Source organism: Dermacentor albipictus, chromosome 3 (assembly GCF_038994185.2).
Source record: "Dermacentor albipictus isolate Rhodes 1998 colony chromosome 3, USDA_Dalb.pri_finalv2, whole genome shotgun sequence".
NCBI lineage: Eukaryota > Metazoa > Arthropoda > Arachnida > Ixodida > Ixodidae > Dermacentor > Dermacentor albipictus.
The window spans coordinates 104,388,701-104,409,754 of record NC_091823.1 but is presented as its reverse complement, the minus strand read 5'-3'; the positions used below and the strand labels follow the sequence as shown (position 1 = coordinate 104,409,754).

At 50.2% G+C, this 21,054-nt stretch overlaps 1 protein-coding gene across 1 annotated transcript in view; it reads right to left on the bottom strand.

Moving 5' to 3' along the window:
- The window catches only part of LOC135904895 (CD9 antigen-like), a 110,633-nt gene extending 89,579 nt beyond the window's left edge, over window positions 1-21,054 (bottom strand). Inside the window, exon 1 of the mRNA XM_065435885.2 lies at window positions 20,834-21,054. Coding sequence (XP_065291957.2) covers window positions 20,834-20,899 — 66 coding nt within the window. The 5' untranslated portion in view covers window positions 20,900-21,054. The remainder of the gene's footprint in view (window positions 1-20,833) is intronic.

Below are 21,054 nucleotides of genomic sequence, written 5' to 3'. Positions count from 1 at the left end.
CACAAAGAGAGACAGAGGAGGGGGGGGGGGGGGGCACGCATTATCCAGCACCAACACCGCGTAGCCGAGGGCAGCGGGAATCCTTCGCCCAATGGGTCGCCGATCATCGCGCATGCGAAGGCACACCGCGTTGTAAAGGTAGCTCGCGATAGCGTGCGCGCCCTTGACGGCGGCGCCGTTACGGAGGAACCGGTCCCGCTGCTGCCCGTTAACGTTGCAGACCCCCTGGGCAGAGCGTAGCGGGGCGCAAGCGTATACGGGGGGGGGGGGGGGGGGGGCAGAGCCGCGCGAGTATTGGGTAACTCGTCCCCACGAGTTGCGCATATAGCGGCGGTTCCAGGAAGACCGCCACCGCCGCCGGCGGCGACTCATCGAGTAATCGCCTGCCTCTTCCTTGGCCGCCCGTGTAGCAGTGGTAGTAGTAGTACCACTCGACCTTCGCTCCACTTCCATCCCCCTCGGCAACCTCGCGCGTGCGTGGAATGAGTGTCGTCACGGGCCCGCGCAAGCTCGCCGACCGTGGCTGTCTGCCGAGTGGCGTGGCACCACGTGCACGAAGACGAGCAGTAGCAGCAGCAGCAGCAGCCATTCTTCGCGGGAAGCGCGTAGTAAGAAAAAAAAAAGTGCGCGCGCCGCCTTTAAACTCCGCTGGCAGGCATGCAAATTTTGCTGCTGCCGAGACAGGAGTGTGTACGAGATGCGCGGGGCTCGTATAGGACTCGCATCCACCCCGTCGCGCGTCTATAGGAGCTGCCTATACATGCCCATATCGACAGGCACATTAGGGGAGAAACGTGAATGGGGAGGGGGGGGGGGTATACAAGCGAAGTTGCAATGCGTGCTCGGCACGTAGAAATGCTTCCGACATTTTCTCTCCTTCGTTCGCCTCCTTTTCGTCAATGTCGACGCTCTATCGGCTCGTGCGGCTGACGGTTTCGGTTCAGGTTTACCCGCTTTCTACGCACCTCCCTTAGAGAAGCACTGCGGCAGTCCGACCCGCACCAACGATTCCACAACTGTTCCGCGTATATAAGAACGGCACGCGGAAAGTTCCGCTGATCGAACTTCGCCGCGCCAAGCACCGCGGAGAGGCGTGCACGTCCGAGTCCGAAGTCTGCGAGAGGATGCGTCCTCGTAAATCAGGCGTACGGTATACTGTTACGCGAGGGTCAGGTTACGCTGAATCGATCGAAATACGCCGGAAGCAGCGTGGTTACGCCTGTCGCACCCATAGCGGGCTATGTACGTGTCTCGCTTCTCGCTGACGGGGCCGGCAGGAAGTGGAAGAGTCAGCTGAGCTTGTGGGCCGTTGCATATATACGCTTTTTGCAAGTAGAAGCTACATTAACGATCCGGGGAGCGTTTCGCTAAATCGAAAACTTCGTTAAACCACGAATAACTAAGACGAGAATAAGGTATCTATATATCTGCAAGAGCAAAAGTTTAAGAGATGCAAGTTTTGCCTGCGTACGCACTTATCGTAGCCGGCGAAGCCGACGGGCGCGTAGTGTATACGAGTTCGTTCGCAGGAGAACTATAAACCCGGACAGGCAATATTTAATCAATATACGGTCCCCTCCCTGGGCCGTCCCAAACTTCGTTAAACCGGCCAAGAATCTAGTTGAGCTCGCTTCGTTGTTTCGATTTACATACCTTAAAGCATTTTCAATGCAATATGCCCTATGAATATACAAGTGTCTCAGAATGGAAAGCACCTCGTTAAATCGGATTTCGTTCAGTCGAGGTTTCAACTTGCATATACTCCGACGCTTCTGCGTTTACGCGTACGCGTAGACCACGAACGAAGTTGCGCGTGTTAAAAAGGTCGGCAATTATTAACGGGAAGAACTGAAACGACCAGCGCATCGCGCTAGATATATATCCCGGTTTCTTCCCGGGATGAGTCCACAGAAAAGTAGCACACGCGGAGTCGAGTAATGCCTTCGCAGGCGACAACGGTAGAGAGACCTTATAAGACCGAAACTCGGAGAGAACAAGAAGGGCTCGAGATATGAACCAAAGGACCGCGCAACGAGGAAAACAACTGAAAAACAACAGGCGTAACGCTGACGGAGAGAAACAAGTTGCAATTGAAACTTCAAAGCGGGAACTCCACGCCGCCTGCAGCCGAGGCCAAAGGAAATGAGCAGCAGCGCCGGCTGAAAACCGCTGCGCCGAATGCGACACTACAGCAGGCGCGTTTATAAGCGAGCGTAATATAGACGCGGAACAAGCGGCGGCCATTTCGTAACCAAGGAACACGCCGAGACATGCGACACCGGAAGGCAATTGACACGCGCATACGCGGCGCGTGCGTCATACACACACACACACAAGAAAAAAAAAAAAGACGGCGCGGCGTCATCCAAGGAGCGCGCGAGCCCCGCCGCAAGAAGACGCGCGGACAGCACGGCGCCTTCAATTCTTAACTCGGCCCGGCTGCCCTTTAATGCCGAGGTTGCCGCGCTATGGAAGAGCCGATTTGGGCTGCCTTGGCGGCCCCTTTTCATTTATCTTATATTCGGTTTTATACCCGTTATACCTTAACGGTGGTGCGGGTTTGCCTCTACTTTATTTTTCCATTCTTTTTCGACCAAGGGGCCACATAAAGCTATGGAAGAGCCACGCGATCGTTCAACCCTGCATGCAGTCGGGACGAGGACGGCGGGGTCCGGAGAAGCGGTCCGGCAAGCTCATCATCGTCAACGCACGCGCCCTCCACCACACGTCATCACCGCCCCTCGCCGCATCCCTTCCCTGCGCACAAGTCAACCCTAAACTCGCCTCACTGCCGTCGCCTGCCAGGCGCACACACACACACATGCGCAGCGACTGCGTATTATTTACACCGGCCTCCTTCTCGGATCGCGGCGCTGGGACGCGTGCGGATAGGACAGTTTCGCGAGAGGCCGTACATACTTCTAATTGAAATACCACACGCATCACGAAAACAGCTTTCAAAGACAAAGGCCAGACGCGCGCGCGCGTGCGTGCTCTGCCCGTATCCGGGTAAGCGTATACGTTTGCGAAACACCTGAGCCAGTCACCGCGAGCCTGTTTTTACCCCTTTATGCCATTCCAGGTTCGCAAACTGAATACTAACGGATTATAACGTTACGTTAGGCGACTGGGACGCGCACTCGACGAGCACCGCGCGTACCTGCAATAATAATAATAATAATAATAATAATAATAATAATAATAATAATAATAATAATAATAATAATAATAATAAATAAAAACGAGCACCTCGATGCTGCACGCACATGCCCGTGCGGTCAGTGCATCCGCGTGTGTAATACGTGCAAGTGAAGCACGCGGAACGTCGAGAATGCGCTGCTGGGAACGAGAGCGCGCACTATGCACATGCACGTAACGGATCCGGTAAGGCGATATGCAACGTACGCATATATAGATCTGCATGGTTCTCCTCCGCATAAAAACGGAGCGCCTAAAGATAGATGGGCACGCGATCCTTATTGAGAAGGACGAGGAATGGAGGAGGGAAGGGCATGAGGCGCCCTCGCACCTACGTACGGGCGGCAGCTGCGCCGCGCGGTCACGCCTTCCAAATATAGAGCGACGAATGCAAAGCCACACGCAATAGACCCGACTTTCGTGATGCCACATGCCGAGCGGTCGGCGGGACGCTCCTTTGGTCAGTCAGCACTGGTGCTATACGAGGCCAAGTTTACGAGAGAGAGGGAGAACAATACTTCGTATACGGTATACCGAGACGATCCGGACCAGGAAATCTATAGAGCACGTGCGAATTCATTGTGTGTATATATATATATATATATATATATATATATATATATATATATATATATATATATATATATATATATATATATATATATATATATATATATATATGCCGTTTCCGCAAATGAGAAATTAGCACAGCCGTTCCGCTTCGCATGCACCTCGATGGAGTCGCCTTAGTGAAAACATTTTTTTTTTTAAACACAAACTATAAAAACTGTTTTGGTGAAGACGCGTCTGAACTCGGCAGTTTATCAAAACAGAACGTAGGTCTGCAGCTGACCGCCGTGACGTGACTGACGATACGCGTTGTCAATGGTTCCCCGATGTCCACGCGACATCGCATGCGCGCAAAAGTTCAGCCCGTCCGAACGTGGAGAAAATCGCACGAACAAAAGGGGTCCGACGGCGCGCATTTGCCGCATTTTGCGAAACGGGGCTTGCATAAGAAGATTCTGGCTGGATGAGATGAGGACGCCGCGGGCCGGTTGCGCGCACACGAAGTGAAAGCTAAAACACAGTTTGGACGCATCCAATCGAGGAACGCACAAGTGGCGGACGCACAGGATCGGAGGCTCAAGAGGAAACGCGAACACGGTCTGGCTATGAGAGACTGCAACAGGCTAGACAGTGCTTGAGAAAAGAAGTATAACTTTGGCGCTAAGAAGCCGAGGAAAAATTGAGTCTTGACTGATACGACCAAGAGGTGAAAGATAATGAGAAACGGAGCTCACAGCTGAGCTCAAAGCTCCATTTTATTAAAGTTTGCTCGCTGCCGGTTTCTACGCGACGTGAGGACTGATAGCAGGGGCGCCATCTTTGCGGAGCGCGCCAGAAGCCGCGTATGGTTTATAGAGCGACCCACCGGAAGAGTTCACTTCCTTCGCGAGCGCTTTTTGATTGCCAAACCGGAACGTATACGACGACGTGCCTCTATGTCGCAGAGTATGGAACATTTCAAATGTTTAAACGCGGTAAAAAAAAAAAAGTTTCCCAGGAAGACACCGAAATACAGTCAAAGAGTGCCACCTTTACAGTTTCCAACAGGTGCGCCTTCGTTTGAACTTTTTTTTTTTGGACCTCAGCCTGTTTATCAAACCGCGTCAATACATATACACAGTAACAGTAGGAAGAAGCGCACTGATCCAAACGCCCTTCTTGACTGATGTCAGCGATCGGTCAATAGCAGCGCCGCCGTCAAAGGAAATCTGCTGTATGCTGAAATAAAGCGTCCAGAAAAGAGAGGACATGGCTTCTGTTGAAAAAAGAGCGTTTGAGAAGCATACATCAGCCAAGCGACCTCCCGTTGCACCATTTGCCCGTTAAATGGTGTAAGACAAATCAAAACCTTATTCAGTGCTTTCCAGTCGTCATTCTATATACCCTTAATATAAAGTGGAGAGGGGACAATTCCTGCTTCAATCCTCCATCAATTTCCGCATAATTGCGTTTCTGGCCTTCAGGTGACAATGACGATGATGACTTATTGGCATTCCGTTTGAAACGGGCAAACAGTCACCTATAGCCTACTTGAGTTAATCAGGCGTTCTATATACACGCTCCTCAATCATATGGCATTTCTGTATGCATCTCCTTCACATGTTTTCCCTTCCTCAAAACTTATCTGTCTACCTTGTACCGCTACCTATGCCTGCAACGGATCAGGTCGTATCACTCTTTCCTACCGGATGGTAGGGAAGAGACTGCCACACCCGCCAGCTGCCGCGAACTACATCGCGTCACCTTGCGTGGTGACTGTGTGTCACCACCCCGTTTCAAAGGGGATGCCAATAAATCCTCATCATTATCATCACCTGGCGGATCGATAGTGCAGCTACAGGCAGTAACAATAAGACGCGGCCATCGCGTTTAAGTCTCACTTGTGTATTTTCCTGTACGCGCGTATACTAACAATTCGTATCCGCAATTCGCAAATTGAACAAGCTGGATTCTTCCATTACTAACATCCAATAACTGCCCCTATACTTATCATTAGATGAAAAATCAGATGCTTTACCGGTTTTATTTCATGCGCACCACGTTCTGCGCATTATCATTACTTGTAATACTGACGCGTAAACTGAACCCTCCACTTTATTAACAGCGTCACATCTTCTGCGTTGCTTTCCGTTTACCACAATCCGCCGTGGTGGCTTAGTGACTTTGGTGTTGTGATGCCAACCCTGAAGGACCCCGTGATCAGATACCTGCCGCATTTAGGTGGGAGGGGGGGGGGGGCAAATATGCAAAAAACACCCGTGTACCGTGCACTGGGTGCACGTTAAAGAACTTGGGATGGCCGAAATTATTCCGGAGTCCTCCCCCCCCCCCCCCAACTTGGGTGTGTCTTACTATCGGATCGAGGTCCTGGCACGTAAAACCCAACAAGTAAATTTTAAACTTTCCGTTTACCATAGTTTTGCCTATATGTCATTAGTACCGAACCTCAAACTTACTTTCCATATGGACTTATTGACATTTGTACAGATAGATTTGCTGCGTATTACGATTATCACCTTCTGTATATTTACTTACTGCTAAGATCTCCGATGGAATTGACAGTGTAAATAAATAAATAAATACGACTAAATCACACGACGGTCGCCAACATTTTTTTTCGCGAGATATGCATCGAAACTACTGACTGCAGCAGCTAACATTACAGGCCAATGCTCAAAGAGAAAAGCCTAAGTGCGGCTTCTTACATCTGCACAAAATGTGAAAGCAAAAGGAACAACAAAAAAAAAAGAGAGAGAGCGCGGAAAGGATAGCAGCAATAGAACTGCGTCGTTCGCGCGCGCGCACGTCAGGAGAAACAGAAACGCAATAAAAGAGGGAGCCAGCCTTATCTTTTTTTTTTTTTCGCGCGAGGCAACGTGACATACAAAGCGCAACACTGTACACACACACTCGCGAGCACTCGGGGCGATGAACCGGTGCACGATATGCAATGCGCGCGCCAGACGCGAAGGATATCTCCTTTCGCACCGCCACCGCGACGCGTGAGAAACTGCGGCTGAAAACCCGAGCGCGCCTCCCGGAGACGAATAGCGGTGACGCTTCAAAAAAAGAGAGTCGATCCCCCCCCCCTTTCCTTTTTCAAAACGAACCCGCCTGAAAATGTCAAATCGCATCGGCGCCCACAGGAAAACGAACGCCCATATTCATAACGCTATATATATGCACGCATATACAGACGACTTGGGTACGCGCGGCTTGTAACAAGGTTCTCTTGGCGGACATTGCCGAGATTATTATTATTATTATTATTATTTTTGCGGAAGGGCGCCAAACAACAATTGCTTAGAAGTTCTATTCTACCAAATCAATACGCTCCGCGAGGTACACAGGTATATATATTCGGGAGGCGCTCAATGTACAGGAGCTGCATGCCCGCTGCATCTTGCCCGACACAACAAAGCCCGTCGGCCACTCGCCAATCGATACGCGTTCGCACCTACACAAACACACACAGCGGCGACCGATGTCCGTCAGCGAAGCATGCAGCAGATCCGTGCAACGGAGGTTTCCGGAATACTTCTTAAGCTTCGGCGCAGGCGCACGTCTTTCTCAGTTCTTACCGGGAGCCCGTTTCCCGAAGTTAATGAGCGCTCGTTGGAAGTGTGTTCGAAGAGGCCGAAAGAGCCGATAGCAATCGGCACGTTCCGACCCTTCGTCGTACGAATAACGGTGCCACCGCGAAGAACAAAAAGAAAAAAAAACGCGCATAAATAATCCCGTCGAGCGGGCGTCGACTGATGACATGTTTAGGCTACGCCACTCGGCGACTACGTGCCCCGGAAGCAAGTGAAGAAGAAGAAAGACCGAAGCGAGAGAACGAGAAGCCGGCAGGAAACGAGCATCCGAGACCAGGAAGTCCGGAGGGGGGGCACAGAGAACGCAAGACAGACGCAGCTCGGAGCCGCAGCCGAGGGTACGCACACACTCACGTACCGGGGAAAGAATGGGGCGAGGAGAGAGAGAGGGGGGGGGGGTATACACACGCGCCGTTGCCGTAAGGATCGAGACGCGTTCCACAGACGTGTCACGCCCACACCGCCCTGTGGGTGCGCATTCCTTTCTTGCTTCTGGCGGCGGCAGCGGAGCTGTCGTCGCTGGCCGATGCACGTGCAGTGGCAAGGGAAAGAAGCAGAGGCTAGCGCGCTGCTTGCTGCTGTGCCTCAACTGGACCGCTTCCACGCTCGTAAAAAAACCCGAACCTGACCCGAGCACTGAAAGATCGCCCCGGGGCGACGGTTGCCGAAGGAGCGGTTAAAAAAGAAGAGAGAGGGGGAGAAGAGAAAGGGCAGCCGCGACCTCGTTGACAGACACACGTGGTCTGTGCCGCAGGCGCTGTTAATTGGCTAATGCGTAAGGGCCACCTTGCAGTCTACAGCGTGGTCAGCGGAACTGGTCGCAGTGCGGATTACCGTAAAAAAGCGGATATGGGGCGGAATTCACAAAGCCTTTAATTCGAATGTGCGCTTTGCCTTTAGCTGGGCGCCTTTGCTAATTATACGCCCAACAATAACTGCGACCTGCACTTTGCTCTTCCTGTAAAAACGGGCCTTTGAGTGCCTATGCCACGTGAAAATGCAAGGAGAGCCCGACGGTGATATAAATATGCGTACTCAAAGTCACGACGCTACTGGGCTAGGCGCGAGCAATCCAGCTAAAATTTACGCTGTTCAGCAAAGTATATAGGTCCCATTGGGAGCTTCTGGTGGCGAGACAAAATTGAAGAAAAACGAGGAGGAGGTCTTGTTAAAGCGAAGCTTTCTTTGCCTCTTCCTTCAACTTTCCCACTGCTTCTGCTGCTGCTGTCTCGCACACCACGTACGGAGGTGTTTCAGAGCGTGAGTGCACATGACAGGAGAGCGGCAAAGAGAAAAAAGCGACGCGAGAAACTCGTCTGGACCTTTGCACCGCGTCGGATATGCACAGTGCCAACAGTTCCCTCTGGAGCTCCCTGGGCGTCGCCACATTAGCCTATTGACAGCTGTAACTATCCGTGACCCCCCGCAAAAGCAGTGGAGAAATCGCGGCGCTTACTTACAGTACTAAGTCAAGCCTTCTCACTGGCTTTTTGACGGCGGACACAACATCCTTGTGACGTTAAATAAACATGTTGAATTGTAAAAAAAGAAAGAGATACCGTGCAAGTCTATAGGGGACGTAGATAGAACTGCAGAGAGGAGGGAGAGAATGGGTAGGAGTAGAACCGACACAGTCGCTAAACGAGTCTCGCAGTTCCCAAACAGGGAGAGAAGGCGGGAGAGGGGAAAAAATGACGTGAGCAGCCAAGGAAACAGCGGTTGTGGGCAAACTGAAGTTACGGTACGCTTCTGCTATTTCTGAAAAAATAAACACCGTGCAAATTTGTCAAGCGGACAACTTACGCAAGGCGTGCAGACGCAAAGCCGCATTAAAATGCCGTAGGGTCTAGGCGACACTACGGAAGCGTTCGAACGTCAAATCAACACGTCTGGGCAGGCCGCGGTAGATTGACGGCTATGGCATTGCTCGAGGTCGCGGATTTGATTCCGACCGTGGCAGCCCCATTTCGACGGGAGCGACATACAAAAACGCTATTGCGCTTAGATTTAGGTGCACGCTAAAGAAGACCAGGGTGCCAAAATTAATCCGGACTCCACTACTACATGGCGTGCCTCACAACCCGATCGCGGTTTTGGCGCGTACAGCCCCATAGTTCAATTAAAGTTTAACACTTCTCCCACGGTGCGATGTGCCATGAGGTAATGATAATGCTCAACTCTCTCAGAGATTACGAACAATGGCACACAAGAGTGCCTCAAGCAAGCACCTCCCCGTGTGTGTTCTGTGTACGACGCAGATAAGCGGCATTGGTGCACGCAAAATAACGTTTAACACCAACTCACCACTCTCGTGTTGGACTGAACGTTGAAGAAATTAAACATTCGCCGTCAACATCACCGCTAATTACCGTCAATCAAAGCAAACAGCACAGAATGCTTCGCTTACATCGGTTACAAAGCAAAGAAAAAAAAAGAAAATCACCGTTGAATTTTTGTTGTTGCTCATTAGAACTATGGGGACTGCGTGGGATTCGCATAATTTTAATGAACTGCAAAAAAATTCATCGGCGATTTTCGTTTGCTTTGTTTTGTTACCGGTAAGGGCATCAGCGAAGGGGACAATTCACTGCGGATTCCTTGTAAGAGAATTATTTCATATCTCCACCAAGATGTTGCGGGAAGAATAAAATCATAATATATATTTGCAGACTATCTACAATGATTAATTACGTACCTAAGCGAGTGGCATGACGGAGGATAAATCGCGAAGCCTATCAGCGCCGTCGATTTTCAGTGTCTCCTTTGTCAGCAACTGCACCACAATAGCATAGGACATACGTAGGTCACGCGACGAAGCTCTAAACGCAGAATACCGAAACTATACAAGCGCGATTTTCGAATAGCAGCACGCAACAGCGATAACGAGCAAACGCGTATACGCTTAGACGACGGTGGCCACTTCAGGCTTAATCCCGGTTGCCTTCGCCCGAAGGCGGTGTTTAATTGCTCTTTCCCCCCCCACTACACACATGCTAGCGGAGAAGCAAGTCGAAGTCAAGTCATAAAAGAGGCATGTAGCGAATAAATTTGACTTCATCGATTAGCGGTTCTGCAGCAAACAGAGATAACTATTATAATTAAGCTACACGCGTGCAAGTGCTAGACGACCAGGGCGGGCTTACTGGACCGGAAGAATTTTTTTTTTTCCCGAAACAAAGTCATGACCACTCGGAGTCATTTGCCGGGTGTGTGTGGTGGGCATGCAGCGTTGCATGCACACCACACACACCCGACAAATGGCTCCGAGCCAGACAACGGCAGCGACTGCCAAGAGTCGGGCCACGATGCACACACACTGTCGGGAGTAATTTGTCACGCGCAGAAGGTTAACACCGTCCCCATTTGGAGTTGCGCAGCTTACTCACAATGGCAAGATCCGACACTTACTACAGGCTGGAATGAGAACCGCAGCAAATGTAACAGAATCTAACCCTGAAGCTGGTCAAAGCATTCCGTTTCGAACGGCGAAGAAGTCGACCGGCCCATGCGAAAGCGATCGCTTTGAACGTGTACTTATAAGGAGGATGGTACAAGGGTTCGTAGACCGGAAGAACTAAGAACGAGATGAACAGGCCCTTCACCTAACCAATCCCCTAACCCAGACACCCCTTTGCCACCTCGTCCCAAACAGCGACCGAGAGCCGTTCGTTCATTCATTCGCCGTCCTTCGAATGCACGTGCTCTCGTCCTTCCCAAAGACACGCCGCCATTTGACCGAATTCCCACGATGCCCGCGCAATCAATACCTGTCGCGCAATACATACCTTTCCCGGGAGCGCGTAGGAACAGCAAGCAGAAATTCCGAACAACTGCGGTGGAAAGAATCGAGTCGAAGAATACCTCGGCGCATGTCTGCGAGCGTGAATTCCACCCCGTACACCGTAAAAAGGCAGCGCTGCAAAACGCTCTGGCGGTATTCATCAATGTCGCACGTGCCTTTGTGAGAGTGGAGCTATCCGCTGCTATACAGGCAGGTATATAGGACCCGATCGCTCTCAGAAGAAATACCACGCACGCGTCGAAACTACGCGCTCACGTCAGAACGGCCGGGCCACAACTTTGGGGCGCGCTCTTCTCCGTCGCAGTTGTTTCGGAACGCAGAAGACAAATAAAAATGAATTTGTAGTTAATTATTGACGAATGAAATACGATAGGGACAACACAGAGTTAAAGGCACGCACAAACACAGACGCGCGCACACAAAATAGCTATCGAACACGAGCTATCCGGACAGTGGGCGCAGAGAGAGAGAGAGAGAGAAAGAGAGAGAGATGCAAAAGAGAGAAAGGCAGGGACGTTAACGAGAGCTGAACCTTCCGGTTACCTGTTAAATTTACAAAACCATAAAAAATGCAAACGTAAGCCTACGACCATACAGTCGTGTCGATACAGCGCCTTGTTCTGTCCACCCGTCTTGTTCACCCTTTCTTTTTTTTGTCCCATTTCCTGCGTTGTGCACTTAATGACCGCCGCCGAGGCAGCGCGAGCTGCAAGTTGAGAGCACGATCCCGGTTGATCGCGCTGTCCGAAAACACGGAAGGGGGAAATCCGCTCGTGTTACACAAACCTCGTAACAGAAAGATGCGTCACGAATTGGAATTCCTCGCGTGGTGACTACCATCGTTCGCCGTTTTCCTAGGGGCTTCACGTTTTCCCGGACTGGCGCGCCTCCTTGCTCTCCTCCTCCCTGGCCGCTGATCCATCATGTGCGCGGCGCGAGGAAAGCGCCCCCGGCGACCCCCTCTTCCCCGTCTTCGACGCCAGAAGCGGCGCGAACGGCGGCCTCCCTTCGCTACCTCGTCGCTACCCGAGCGTCGGCGGACGATCTCCTATCTGGCGGCATCGCGCGCGTGCATCGGGTCGTGAAGGGACCCGACGTTACTAGATAACCTCTTTCTAGTCTAGTAACGGTGATCTAGTAACGGTAACGGTAATCCAGTAACGGTGAAGGGACCCGCGCTGACGCACGACACCCCCGGCGGCTGGCTCGCTGGCTGCAGCATTCACGCGCGCGCATGCTGGAGGAGGGGGTTACGTTTGTCGCACGACGGTTTCGCTCGCACATTGGGACACGTGCTGAAGGAAACGCGAAGGAAGTGGGCCGCGTACACTCGAGCGCACGACACCAGGGGCGCCAAGCCCCTCGGGCATCACTGAGGCTTTCTTTTTATTTTTTTTTTTGCGCCTCACCCGCACCCTGAATGTGCAGTCGACCAAAAAAGTTTACGGACCAAGAGATCTCACAAAAAGCTGAATATCTCCTCAGTCTCAAGACGCAGCCTATTATTCCCATTTCCAGCCTTTTGTGGCATATGCGAACAACATTGTGATGCACAATTTTAGTGGCTGCTTTTAAAGGCTACTGGTATATTTGGAATTTTATGAGATCCCGTGGTCCGTAAAGTTTTTTGGTCGACTGTACTATCGCGCGGTGCCTTATTATCTCCATGTTTGTCTTTATTGTATTCTTTTTATTTATTGGTGATTTCAAGTGGCTTGCATTGTAATATTGAGTAAACGAATTATATATATATATATATATATATATATATATATATATATATATATATATATATATATATATATATGTCGAGTCCCTCGGTTCCTTTAATTATCGCTCATACAGAGCAGCGTACGAGTACGATCGCACACGCTCACCGAAAACGCCGAGACGTCGGGCCAGAGCCCGAACCCTCGTCGCTCGTATTTCAAGTCTACACCTACACACACACAGGACGCGCAGCATGCCACCCAGCCGTAACAAGGGATCGCGCGCGTAACGGGCGAAGACAGAGAGCCAGACAACGAGGTGGTGCGGCGCGCCCGGTTGCCCGACAGGCGCGGAGAAGAGACACGCGAAGAAGCACACACAGAAGCCAAGGTACCACAGCTGCCGGCGCTGCACCGTGGAACGGCGCCAAGGCATCGTCCTAAAATACGGCACCGGCGAGAAGAGCAGCAGGATGCATCCATCGAGAGGAAGGGGGGACCCACTCCGGGGCGGACAGGCCTGTGGCCCAGCGAAAGGCAGAAAGAAGAGAGAGGCGCGACACCGAGAACAAGGGCGTCCAGACACACACACACGCACGCACGTACGCACGCACGCACGGGGAGCCGCCGGGAGAGGGAGGACCAGGCTCGGAGTGCGAGTGTGTGTGTGTTCCGGCTGCTGCGTGCGGCGAGGACTCGAGGAGGTCGGCGTTCAGGGTCGCGGAGCAACGCACTCCGGCGTGGGGGAGGAGGCGACGGGAAGTGAGGGGCGTAGTGGCCACTCCGGGCTGGCGGCATACGGACTCTTATTTATGCGGTGACGTATACACACTGCATACGTATACTGCGTGGCTGCGACAGTAGTGCCACGATGAACTCTCGAGGGACAAGCGAGCGGCACGCTATGGGCACCGCAGCCATCAACAGTGCCGCACCGAACACGCGATGTTACGGCACGCAAGCTATTAAGAAGAGCGGGCGCAAATTAAGACACGGACGAAGCAGACGGGACGATCGCCAACTTGTGCTTCGTCTGTGCAGTACATATGTCTCAATTTGCGCACCTCTTCCAATAGCTACGTGTCCCCACAACTAGCCCAACAAAAGAAGTGCCCCTATGTTACGACACGGGCGCAGCACAGATTGGTTTGGTTAGCTGTTCCCTCAATGTAATGGCGCAACACACACACACACACAAACGCGCGCGCACAGTAAGGAAGGAAACCGGGTGGCAAAGTCAGTAGCATAAAGAATGTTTTGAGAAAAGTAATTTGAAATTAAGCACTAGATAATTAAAAAAAATGGCCTTATAGCCAATACAAATATGCAGTGAATACTACGTATATAAGCTATGTATAATTGCTACCGCGAATACAAATTAGAATGTGGAAGCACGGGCTCTACACGCGACGCAATTCTTTCCATTCGAACACGCGCAGCTGCGTGTTGAAGAGGAAGATGATAGGCACATGTGACGTCTCTACATCGCTCAAACAGGGGATGTAAAAAAAAAAAAAGGCGGAAATTTCTTCCGTTTCCGAAAGTATGGTGCTTCCGTTAGTTTCCGACGGCAGTATCAACTCCTGCTTTAGCAGACGTAGCGGCAGTTTGTGGGGGTCACACAATTCAGTGCGAGAACTTCAAGTTGGCGTCGCCACCAGTATGCATTACCCTTCGACGCCGTTTTTCGGGAATACTGACGCGCCGCTGCCGGCATGAGAGATGCCGCTTTCGGTATATTCTATAGAAGCGTAGGTATACACGCTGCTTCCCTAGCTTATCTTACCGCATACCCTCTAGCCACATATTATATACCTTCAATAAGCGTTGTCATGACGCTTACACTTCTTTCCCCGAATTAAAGTATAGCGAGAGAGAAAAGAAAAGAAGAAAACAGGGTGACATACCACTCTCACATAGAAGGAGAACACATAATTATCTCATCAGGCGGCTGTTTACACGAGAAACCGCCTCTGTTTACTTAGCAGAAGCGGCGCCCGCGAACGATGGTGCTGCCTCTATTTTTGGCGTAAAAGAAACAAGTGGTTTGTATCTCGCTGCACTGGCCACTCTCGGCGCGCCTCTTGACATTTCGGATGCCCGGGGTTTGTTTAATCGATCCCGCGGGGGGTTTCACCACTCGGGAGCGGCGAGCGACTTACAAGGAGGCGTTAGTATTTTATTAATGTTTTACTTTAGACATTTGCGAGGGGACGGGGACCGCGATATAACCTCGGCGTGGGTGTGTCTGCGTGTGTGTGAGGGGGGGGGGGGGGGGGGCGGTCGAAAAAGAAGAAAGAAACACGAAGAAAACGACCCCACCAAACAGAAAATGCGAACTCCTAAGCGCTTTTACGTGTTCTTGTTCGCCCCGTGAGAAGCGCTGCGCATGATAATTCGACGTTGCGCGAAGCGCCAGAAGCAAACACGTACTGGACAGAGCATATATATATATATATATATATATATATATATATATATATATATATATATATCCTTGGCTGGCCGCGAAGTGAAATATAAAGGGGAAAAAGAGCACTTGTGCCTGGAGTATATGTAGTGCGGCTGTGTTTCCGCAAAGCGCGACGAGAAAGCACTCCGCTAATGAACATATAGGGCCATTCCCAGGGCGCGCTTCTCTGGTATAGGCGTGCAGTTCAGCTCACGTAAAGATTAGAAAAAAAGAAAGAAAGAAACGGCCTTGCCATATTGTCTTTTCTCGCAGTGAACGGCACTACAACGTGAAAGAAACAACAAGAAATGCCGAACAATATGGGGTAACCGCCTGTATAGGCCCAAAGGCTTCGTCCAGACAGCTATCAGGGAATGTCAGCTCAAAGCTTCGGGGTTTAAAAAAAAACGCATTTAAATAAAGCAATAACGCGCCATAGCCGTTTCCGAAAATAACAAAATCCGTTTTTCCGATTGCAGACGAGAGAATATATATATATATTACATGTCTATCACATTTGCGCGCTATTGAAATGAGAGATCGCTCTAACCGAAACACTCCAGAAGCAGAGACACGCGTTCCATGCGTGCATGGGTTTTGTTTATCGAGAAGAGTTAGACGGAGCAAGGCACAGATGGTAGTTCTCAAACTTTCGCAATCATGGTGGAGATTAAGCAGTGTATCGATATTGTACATCGGGTACTGAGGAGACATACTGAATGGAAAGCAAGCCAGAAAGAACCTTAGAAGAAAAACGAGAAAGAAAAAAGAAGAAAGGGCAGCGGCCGACGCCATATTAAAATTCCCCCACCAGCTTCGCCGGATGCCACGGATTTCGATATCGTCTGCTCGGTGCTGCTCACTATTTCAAAGGATAATCCTGCCTCAAAAAATAACGAAAAGAGTGAATGAACCTGACAACATTCCAGTACGTTTCTTGCAGTAGGAGGAAACAAATGCGCGTAAACAACACGTCACAACTACCTTCTTCAACCAGTTTCGGTGGTAAATTCAAGGAGGGAAGGTAGGCCTATCGTTTTCCTTAACGAAAGAGTAATTTTTGTTTTCCCACAGAAGAAACGTAAATGGTGTTTTGCGGGGTGCACATCCAACATTACAAAGTGTTTTACGTAGCGTTTTACGCTCACCGACTCTTGGATTTTGGAACGTGTTTCAGGTTTCGTTTAAGGGCCTAGGACTTTTCCAATGCGACCGAAAGGCGCGGGCCGCTAGGTAAAATGCATTTTATTAACGTTAGCACAGAGGGCACACATTTTGTGGGATACATATTCACTTCATTAACGATTTATTTTTTAAAAACCTAGGAGCAAGAGTTGAAACATAAAAGCAATCCATTGTTTCTGGATCACAGCGACTTCTCCAGAGACTCTGCTCTCGCCACTTTCGCCTGCTTCAGGAACTTGTCTGAATAAACCTGCCGAAATCTAGAGTATGAGAAAAAAAAAAAAGATGTCTGCGCCGGTGTGACACACAATTCGCACAAATTGTGGACAAGGCTCCCGTGGGGAACCCGAAACGTGAAAGCGCTCTTAAATCCTTTTGGTCGGTCTTGTGGCCCTTTCCTTTTTACCAAATAAACTTGCTCAAAGTATATGGTGGTTTCTGCTGCCACAAAATGGTGACAAAGGTACACCGTCAAACTTCATTTATTGCAAACATTTCTTCTTTTCTTACTTCTTGCAATCTTGCGTCAGCATAACCTTTCACCACTTTTACCACATTTTGACACGCAGAATCGATCTTTCGTAACGCTTGCCGCAATATTCGTAAAATCTCAAAACTAGCTTTAAGGTTTACGAAAAAATAAAAAAAAAATCACGAGGGTTGGCTAGGTACGACTCAAACCTCTCTGGTTGTGTTCTTGCCGTACCAGTCATGATGGCTCATTGAATGCACGACGTTCTGCCGCTCAGCTCGAGGTCCCAGGATCAATACCCGATGGCGGCGCGGCCACATTCCGATGGGAAGCGGAATGCGAGAAAAACGCTTTGGGGCGCACGCTAAGAACCATCACGCGGCCAAAATTAACACGGAACCCTCCAACTTATAACGATGATCCTCGGCATAGCCCGCTGAGCAGTTTCGGGGCGATTTAAACCCGACAATGTAACGTTTTGTATAATGTTCCCCGCGTTCTACCTGTCCGCATGCAGCCACCACCATGCAGAACGCCATGCAAATAAGTGTCAACGCATCACATTGTGTGTGTGTTGCGCTAACTTCATCGTAAAACTCCGCCCCCACTTCGCCGCGTTCGTCGGCAGGATTTCACGCGCGACCGCGAAGACGGACACGAAAAATGCCAATATTCTAAAGGTGCCTCGCGCGGATGCGTCGGACACGCCTTTCCGCCGGCTCACAGCTGTGCGCGCAAACTTCCTCTGCGCATCTCGGGCACGTCGGATTTGACGCACGCTCTGTCTAAACCGGAATGGCGGCGCGGCAACATAAGGTCGTCGCCTTTCATATTACATGACAATTCCTCCAACACATGTTGAGCGATTAAATGCCGTTCGTACAAAGCGGGAGTTCACTCTAAGTAGGGGGATGCAAGAACTATCGAAAGAAAGAAGGAAACATAAATAAAAGAGGAAAAATAAAAGAAACGATGAGAACTGAACGCATGGCCTGCTAACGGCTGCAAACGGCGGTTGAATATACGTGGTTATGGTGTAGCCGCCCTATAATGTGGCAGTGCAAAATAATGCGCCACACAACGGTGCCGAAACCATATCTTGCGCCGTTCTTAACTCCGTTAGGCCTAGTTCACTCCGAGTTTGAAAGAAAAGAAAAATACAGAAGGTTCCCAATGCTAACGCAGCCGACTCTGCGAGTGCCCTTCCATTTAAGCGATTTGCATATCGCGGGGCTCCAATAAAAACGCCAAAACAAGGAGCGAACAGTACGTTTTAGCAAGAGAGATACGAGAAACGCTCAGGAGCGGTCTTAGCGTTTTACCTTTGTTATACCTGTGACGATGATAAAGCCTCAATTAATGGCCTATCCTTGTGAGGCTTCTCCTCCCCTTTTCCTTCACCGCAATCAGTTCAGCGCAAAATTAAGACATGGTGAAAACATATATTCGTTAAAGCGACACAGCGCTGTAATATGAAAACGCAGGTACCTATTGCAGTCGGATACAACTTAAGTCTGCAGTGAAGCCCCGCCCACGCCCTCATAACCACGAGCCACTGTTCCTCCGCGAGGCTTCAAATAGTTCGTACTTCAAACTTTCTTCGTTACCTAAATAAGGCGATAACCACAAATATAAAAGTATAAGCGCGTAATTTCATACGTTTTCTCTCGTCTATTCTAGTGAAACGGTGAAAGCCTAATTCTTTATAGAATTGAAATAAAACGTTTACTTCTCTGCAACTATTTATGGTCAAGTTTCACTTCAGGTGGCAGTGAAGTTTAATGAGCAACACGGTATCAGCAGTGAAATTGACTATACCGCTGACTTTTGAAGAGCGAAATTTTACTTATACACTTTGTCCACGTCTATTGCACAACTCATCGCTTACGCCGATGAAGAGGCTCTTCAAGAACAGCAGACGCTGCGGTGGTATCAAGTGCGACGTCATTTTGAAATGATCGCATGACGACGATTTTGTTTGCTTCTGTGATTGACTGGCGTAGTAACACAACCCCGCGCGGTCCGTGTGCCTTGGTTGCCAACTGCTGTTTTTTTGGCATCTTTTTTTTTTTTTAGTAAGTAATAAGCTATCAACGCGGTCAGATATGAGTGTTTAATAATAATAATAATAATTTATTTTTAATGAGGAAAGCGCACGCTGAAAGAAAAACCATCTGAGATTTCACGCAAGGAAGCCGCGCAGTTTGCGGTGTTTCAACCAAAAAAGGAATACAAGCATTAAAGGAAAGAACGACGGACAGGCAAACAAGCGAGCCGCTCAACCACACGCGGTCTTATGTCACGCCCTTGCATAGAGAACGCGCAGCGAGGGTACCACGTGACGAGTTACCGCGATGTCCAGCAAGAAAAGTGCGCAACTGTATACACAGTTGCAGCAGGCTGCGAGAAAAAAAAAAAAAAAACTAAACACGACCGAGAGGCAGGAGGGGGGTGGGGAGAAAGATGGCTGGAGAACGTCAGCAGCAGGCGAGCGCCAGTCGGAAAGGCCCGTATGCAGAAGTGCAAACACAGCGTCGTCCAGCGCAGGGAAGCCACGGCTTCAGGAATGTGGGCACCGCTCTCCACATCTTGATGGCCTCCGGCAACTGCCAACAATACCGATCGTGGAGTGCGGGCAGGAGCGGCGAAAGTTCGACGGCACCGCGAAGGACGCCACGAAATGCACCTCACTGTTATTACGGAGGCTGGCAAATGTCGCGCGCTACGACGATCCAGAGAGCCGCAACAGTCCGCGGTCAGGTTCAAGGCGCATTCTAACAAGTTTCCTGGCCGAGCGAGCGAGCCTCCGCGTTCTTTTTTGTTGCTGCCAGAGGTCCTTGACGCAAGGATGCGCGCAAGACAATCGAAATGCTCAAACGCGGAGAGGAGTTCCGAGGTTTAGTTCGAGGGACATGTCCTGGGGGGACAAAACGTTGCAGGCCTTACTAAACTTCAGAATTGCACAGCAGCGAACTTAGAGAGAAGAATAAGTTTAACTGTACTACCAGCCAATTCGATATGTTCCTGCAGTTAACGATTTAAAAAAAAACGAAAAAAAAAAACGAGATTCACTACATCGTTATCGCTGTGAAAGGAAGAGGGCCTCCCGTAAGCAGCCAAGCATACGGCGGGCCCCATTCAGGGCAAGTCAAGCGTCCAGTGTTCAGATCACATATCAGACAGCAACTCCTAAGTTCGGAAGTGAAAGCTGTGAAAGTGCATCGAGCAGTGGCTAGACGCTCACTGCGTATGTTATGCAACGCAGAGGCAAACATCCTGCACCCAGGCAGTGAAACACGGGAAACAAAACACATGCAAGATTTTCGTTTCTTTCTTACATTTTTTTTTGTGTGTGTGTGCTTGTGTGCGTGTGTCCCGTCAAGAGATATTCAGTTAGCGGCATAAAGACTCGCATAGGATCGGAGGTTTGCATCGTACAATCTATCTCTATATGTGGACATACATCGCATCATCAAGTCCTGTATTTATTTCACTTATTCAAAAGAACAGCTACATCTGAATCAAAGGCATGAGTGCACGCCCCACGCTTTCAGTACGGTGGCAACAGCCTAAAATAAGGAACGCGCCGGCACTGAGTTGACAGCTCCGCCGGATCCTTCGTTTCTGTTCCAAGAAGCAACAATAAGGCCTGGCAAATACAATACAAACACAATACGTGATCGCGGCACGCTCCAAAGCGCGCGACATACTTAACCGAAACGTGGGACGAACACGAGCCGTCAAAGTGCTTGGCGGCACAAGGCGCGATGTCGCGTCGGCTTGCTGCCGCGACAAAAGTTGGGCGGCAAAATCGGTTTGCGCTCATCTCCGGTGCTCGAGGCCACTCACCCAGAAGAGAAAATTGAGGATGACCACCGTGTACTTGAGGCAGGCGTAGCATCCTTTTAGTGCCATCTTGTCGTCCTCGCAGAGTAATGTAGTCCGCGCGGCTCGAGATCACAGACAGGTTAGCAGCGTCGTCTCGAAATCCCCTCGTCGTACGCTTATCACCACTGTTTCCAACGCGCGCACGGTCGGCAAGTTTCCTCAGGAAGAACAAGAAGCGAGCG